Raw genomic sequence first — 6640 nt, 5'->3', positions numbered from 1 at the left:
GCAACATAGGGGCTTGCCCAGGCTGTCAAGCCATTGGTCCCCTGGCCTGGGCCCCTCCTGCAAGGTGATATGCTAATAGAGCAGGGGCTGTGTTTAGGAAGAACAGGGGTCTAGTGCCCTGCAGGGCTTGCCAGCTAAGTTCACAGTGACAAGGGTGTGGCCCTTCTATCCTTTCTGCTTCTAACCCTTTGATGTCCTGTAGTCATGTCCAGGAGCTCTGGTGGTGCAGTGGTTAAGAGCATGGCTGCTAACAAAAAGATCAGCAGTTTGAATCCACCAGCTGCTCCTTGGAAACCCTGCGGGGCAGTTCTACTCTGTCCTGTAGGGTTGCTGTGAGTCAGAATTGACTCGATGGCACCATGGTTTGGTTTAGTCATGTCCATTCTTGTCACTTAGCCACATGACGCACTCAGTTACCTCTCCTAGAATGATTACCCTTTTGAAGGAGGAGCTTTGAGTGAGCTGCCTTTAGCCTGAGGAATGAGCCGCATGGTGGGTTTTCAGGCATCAGTGGGGGCAACATATGAAGATAGGTTGGAAATGCCAAATATTTGGTGCCCCTGAGTTCAGAGGGACTGTGTCTCCATCTGCAATATCCTCAGTAATGCTCTTGCTTTTTTTTCCCTCTTCTCACTGCAGATGTGACTCTTGGTCCTTGGCTGGGTGCCCCGAGCCATGGCCGACACCATCTTCAGCAGTGGGAATGACCAGTGGGTTTGCCCCAACGACCGGCAGCTTGCCCTACGAGCGAAGTGAGTACCTCCAAGTCTCTGCCAGGCCTGCCCTTCCCTTGCCTCCCTGCTTCCCTCCTTGCTTTGGCAAAATTCATTGCCAGGGACCCAGAAACAGAAGAGATGTTTGGAGAGACGTGCCTGTCTAATGCACATCCGTGCCAGGCCCTAAGCTGGGCAGTCCCCAGCCGTTCACTCATTTAACCCCCATGTGGAATGACCTCATCTTGCAGATGAAGAAAGTGAGGCTGAGCCCTTTATGCCAAGTCACTTCACTTGTAACCCAAACCTGGGTCCATCTGACTCCCACATCTGTTCTTTCCTCCACTGCAGGCTGCCAGGCACCAGCCACCTTGTTTACCACCTTCTCTGTTATGAGTATGAACTCCTGTCTTGGAGCCTTATGTCTGCCAGCCCCTTGGGAGGGGGGCTTTGGTCTCTGGTGCCCACTTCAGAGCTTGGTGCCAGGCACAGACAGGACAGAACAAAGATGTGTCAGATGAGTGAAGAGCTGCCCCTCCAGCTGAAACATTCCGCCTCGAGCCATCCCAGGTCTCATGTCAGTGTCTCTCTAGCTTCCTGGTTCCCATTTGTCCGTTTAGGGGTTCCAGTTTTCCTGTTACCCTTCAGCCTGGTGACCCCCTCAGCTCTAGCTAGGTGAGGCCGTCTCTACTCACTGTCCACCTATGGCTGGAGACTAGGGGCTCCCAGTTGCCGCTCTTGCCTTCCAGTCCCTTCCCCACCCCTCCAAGGGACTGGGAGTCCCAGGCGTCTGATAAGTCCAAGAGTGCCCCTTCAGCTGTCAAAACACCCCAATTACGGGATTCAGCATTTCCCAAATGGGAGCAAGTTTAAGAAATTTGCAGTTAGATGTTATGAGACTGCAGAGGAACCAAGATGGAACAACAAAGAGGGATATAAAAATTAATCCGAAATGCCCCAGAGGAGCAGAGTCACATGTGATTTGCAGGAATCTTTGCACAACAGTTCATTTGTCCCCCTTGCCTGGATGGCTCCTCAAGTAAATCCCTTTGGCCTCCACCACTCAGCCCCTCAGAGCCCCCACACGGGGAAGGAACAGGGATGAAGTTGTTCCCTCTCCCTGTTTTTCCTCTGACCACAGTGAGACGATAGGCCCTCCCTGGCAGGAGGCTATGAGATGCTGGTGAGAGCCGTCCGCCCTGGCTGTAGTACACGGGCTCGGCGTGACTCCACCCGGCCTCCTCCAACCTTCCCTTCAGTTCTCCCTGACCTCCTCTCGCTCTCAGCAGCAGCCAGAAGCTGTTGTACCACCTTTTAAAGAGCAAATGCTTTTATCTCCTCCCCGCAGAGTTTGTACCGCCTGGCAAAGTCTCCGAGAGGAAAGTGGTACAAACCCGGGGGCTGCAGACCTGTGAGCTGTGCCCCAAGGGTTCCTCTGGGAAGCCTGGGGAAATCACCTTCCCCCTCCATCGCAGGAACTTCCCTCTAGCCCTCCATCAAATGTTTTCTAATCACCTACCAGATGCCAGGCAATGGCTGCACAGCAGCAAACAAGACCAACGTGGCCCCTTATCTTAAGGAGCTGATGGGGAGAAGTGAGCATTATAGAAATAATTAGACAGGTGTACGTGCTTTCACAGTGATAATGCGACGGGGCGGGGCAGGGGTTGGGAAGGCTTCCCTGAGTGTGTGATGATTATGTCGAGACCCAGAGGAGGGGCAAATGTTAGGTGGAAATTAGAAGGTACAGCATGTGCAAAGGCCCTGGAGTGAAAGGAACGTGGCCTGTAGAGGACCTGAAAGTAGCCCACTGTGGCTTGAATGCAGAGAGTGAGGGGGCAAACGGTGTGAAAGGAGGATGGTGAGGCAGGCAGGGCCTGCCCTCTAGAGACTCATATTCTGGGGGTGGGGTGGGGGGAATGGAGGACCCAAATGCCACATACTGATCTTTAATCCTAGTGATGGAGATATGCTTGGGTCTTATGGGAACTCTGAGACTGGACTCCTAACTTGTCTTGAAGGGGATCTAGGAAAAACTTCCTAGTGAAGGCCATCTCTGAGAGAAGTCTTAAGAATAGGATCAATTCTACTCCTAGCTGTATACCCAAAAGAATTGAAAACAGGGACTCAGACAGATTGTTGTATACCAGTGTTCACTGCAGCACTATTCATGATAGTCAAAAGGTGGAAACCTCTCTGCTACTTTCTGTCTCTGTGAATTTGCCTATTCTAGGTACCTCAAACAAGTGGAATCAGACAGTATTTGTTCTTTTGTGTCTGGCTTTCGCTCAGCCTGGTATTTTCAAGGTTCATCTACATCGTGTCATGTATCGGAACTTCGTTCCTTTTTATTGCTGAACAGTATTGCATTGTGTCCCGCATTTTGTTCATCCATTCATTTGTCAATGGACACTGGGTTGTTTCCACCTTTTGACTATTGTGAATAGTGCTGCTGTCAACATTGTTGTACAGGTCTCTGTTGGAGTCCCTGCTCTCAGGTCTTCTGGATATATATCTAGGGGTGGAATTGCTGGGTGATATGGTTGTTCTATGTTTAACTTTTTGAGGACCTGCCCAGCTTTCCCACAGTGGTCCATCTCAGCTTCTTATATGACACAGATTTGAGTATTCCTTCTTTTCTTGATAGTCTTCCACACTCACCCTTGAAACCTCACACGCTGTGGTGCTAGCCTTCTCCGTTTGTACCGTGGTTGCATTCCATGTTCCTGCCTCCCAAGGTGCTGAGATGGTGCTGCCGTCTTTGCCAAGGCCCATTAGTTGGAGGATGGCAGAGCCAGCACTTGGAGCCTGGCGTCTGCCTTGTCTCCGTTCCCTGCACCCTTGGCCCCCACCCACGGTAGAACTGTCTCCTTGGGTGTTCTCAGATTCATCTCGGGGGGCTTATGGATGTGGTGGTTGGAGGGATGCCAGTGTGATCACTGGGGACGCCCCAGCACTCTCTGGGCTGTTCTTTCTTGAGGCTGCAGACAGGCTGGTCCGTGCACACCTACCAGACGGAGAAGCAGAGGAGGAGCCAGTGCCTCAAGCCGGCAGAGGTGGAGGCCATCCTGCAGGTCATCCAGAGGGCCGAGAGGCTCGATATCATGGAGCAGCAGAGGATCGGGTAAGGACTGTGCCCATGATGGGCAGGAGCGAGATGGGGTGAGAGGAAAGCAAGGGTATTAGTGCAAGACCAGTGGACCAGGAGTCTGGTTTTATGGGTTCTGGCGCTGACTTTGCACCACTGGGATGAATCAGAAGGTCACAGACTGTAACCCCTCCTCAGCTTCCCTGGCTGAACACCCTTGGAACCTGACACCCCTAAGCAACCCACCCAAGCCTCCATTTTTCTCTATGTAAGATGGATATCCAGCACCTGTCTGTCAGTTTGTCATACTGTGGTGGCTTGTGTGTTGCTGTGATGCCAGAAGCTATGCCATCCATATTTCAAATATCAGCAAGGTCACCCATGGTGGACAGATTTCAGTGGAGCTTCCAGACTAAGACAGACTAGGAGGAAGGGCCCGGTGATCTACTTCTGAAAGTTAACCAGTGAAAATCCTATGGATTACAGCAGAATGTTATTCAGTATCGTGCTGAAAGTTGAGCCCCCCAGGTTGGAAGGTACTCAAAATACACAGTGGCTGTTACATTGGACTCAAGCATGCACATGATCTTGAAGATGGCACACAACTGTTGTGTAGACACCAGGCTGTGGGGAGGATGAGGGAAGGTGGTGAAACACACTTTGCACACTAAGGGTCCGCCATAACTCAGCTGAGGGAGGCTGTTAAGTTGAGGTTACCTGTGACATGCCCCACCAAGTTGAGGGGGGACATCTCCAAAAGGAGACCTCTCCAGCTTGTCCTAAGCCCTTCTCCTGGCCTCCAGGGTCCAGCGCTGACTACTACACAGACTTTAAACTTTTTTTTGTGTGTGAAAATATGCACACCAAAACATACACCCATTCAGCAGTTTCTACATGTACAACTCAGTGACATTGGTTACATTCTTCATGTGTGTCACCATTCTCTCTGTCTCTTCCCAAATTATTTCACCACCATTACCTTAGACTCAGTGCCCCATAAACTTCTCATCTGTGCCTTAGAGTTTCTATTGTCCATTTGATCTCCTATAGATAATTCTTTAAGAGAACACAGTGCTCAAGGCAAGCATTCTTTACTAATTGAGCTAAACTGTTGTTTGGTGTAAAGATGATGACCTTGGGATAATTTCAGTTCAAAGTTCAGAGATTATCTCAGGGAAATGGATTTGGGGGTTCCTCCAGTCTCAATGAGTCCAATAAGTCTGGATTCCACAAGAATTCCAAATTGATCAGGATCTATCTGTTGAGTCCTTGATCAAACCATTCCATAATGGTAGCCCATCCATTTCTTCTGGTGTCATGGCAAAGGATGCAGTAGTTCATGGAGGCAATTAGACCTGCAGTCCATTTCCTCCTCCAATTCATGAGTCTTCCTCTGCTGCTCCAGGCTAGTACAGACCATTTGTTGGATCTTGTATGGCCGCTTTCAAACTTTTAAGACCCCAGACACTACTCAATGAGTCTTTAAACATTTTTGTTATGTGTTTTGTTCTTTGTTTACATACAAAAGTAATTTGTGCTTTGTGGAAAATTGGAAAAACACAGAAAAACACGAGTTAGAAAACAAAATAGATTGCCTTGGGCAGGAATTAATTTGATTCTGGCCTCCCTATTTTTCTTCCATTTATTTTTTTTCTGTTAAATATATGATCATTAAAAAAAAAAAAAATCAGACATTGTAGAAATGCACAGTTTTAGGAAATGAGGCTCCCATGGTGGTATCCCTGCAAAGGTAACTGCTGTTCCTAACAGTTTGCAGTGCGTGCCTCAGCCATACTGGCATAGTGCTATCACTTTATTACAAAAAGGCTTTATATCATGCATATAGTTGTATTAGCCCTTCTTTTCTTTTTAAGCTAACGTTCCCACAGCCCTGCCCTCTCACAGATGATGCTGCAGGGCCCTGCAAGGCACTCTTCAGATAGCATATGCCCATGCAGAGATGATTGACATCCCACTGTTAACATCCCTCGACTCCCCCAGGAGGGTTTGCTGGAAGCAGGTGGGGTGTATGTGTAATGATGGGTTCCCCTGTGCCAGGGAAAGCGTTTGCTGGCCCCTCAGCCATCTGGGCTGCCGTCTTTGCCTTCCTGTTCCACCTTAGTGAACTTCTCCCATTGTCTGGCCCCACCTGTGAGCATGGGTTTGGCAGGGGTGTGGGAATTACCCAGAAGGCAGTACCTCAGGTTAATCATCTGAGATGGAGGAGGTGGGTCCTGTGTTTTTACATGAGTTAGGAGGCATGAGACAAAAAGGTCATACTGACGCAGGGTCCCTAAGAAAATGCAGGTCATAGGAGGGCTAAAGCTGGGTTTGCCCCCAGCAGGTCGCTGGATTAAGGATGGTCGCTCCTAGCCAGAGCTGCTTGCTGGAGGGCGTGCGGGGAAAGTGGCAGCCCCCACAGTCCACTCTGCCCTCTCGGTCACTGCGGCAGTGCCTGGTCATCTCAGGGGGAAGAGTAGGGTCGCTGTGAGAGTGAGGCCTGGGCCAGACAGCCTGGGTGTTGTGGATCCTGTCTCTGCCTTTTAGGGGCAGTGAGACCCTGGCAAGTAACTTCACATCTTTGAGCCTCACTCAGTCTTCTCATCTTTGAAATGGGGAAAACAGGGCCCTCCTCACTTGGGGACTGTGAGAGTTAGAGGAGATAATATACCCATAGTCTGTCCTTCATTCATTCCAGAAATTTCACTGAACCGCCACAGTAGTCAAAACAGCCTGGTACGGGTACAACAACAGATACATAGACCAATGGAACAGAATTGAGAATCCAGACATAAATTCATCCACCTATGAGCGGCTGATATTTGACAAAGGCCCAAAG

At 49.7% G+C, this 6640-nt stretch overlaps 1 protein-coding gene across 1 annotated transcript in view; it reads left to right on the top strand.

The window, feature by feature from the left end:
* Positions 1-638: 638 nt before the first annotated feature.
* RPH3AL (rabphilin 3A like (without C2 domains)) overlaps positions 639-6640 on the top strand; it is a 133076-nt gene continuing 127074 nt past the window's right edge. The window contains exons 1-2 of the mRNA XM_004376261.2: positions 639-752; positions 3694-3837. Of these exons, the coding sequence (XP_004376318.2) occupies positions 676-752; positions 3694-3837 (221 nt within the window). The 5' untranslated portion in view covers positions 639-675. The remainder of the gene's footprint in view (positions 753-3693; positions 3838-6640) is intronic.

Source organism: Trichechus manatus, unplaced genomic scaffold (assembly GCF_000243295.1).
Source record: "Trichechus manatus latirostris isolate Lorelei unplaced genomic scaffold, TriManLat1.0 scaffold00040, whole genome shotgun sequence".
Lineage (NCBI taxonomy): Eukaryota > Metazoa > Chordata > Mammalia > Sirenia > Trichechidae > Trichechus > Trichechus manatus.
This window is presented reverse-complemented; position numbering and strand designations above follow the sequence as displayed.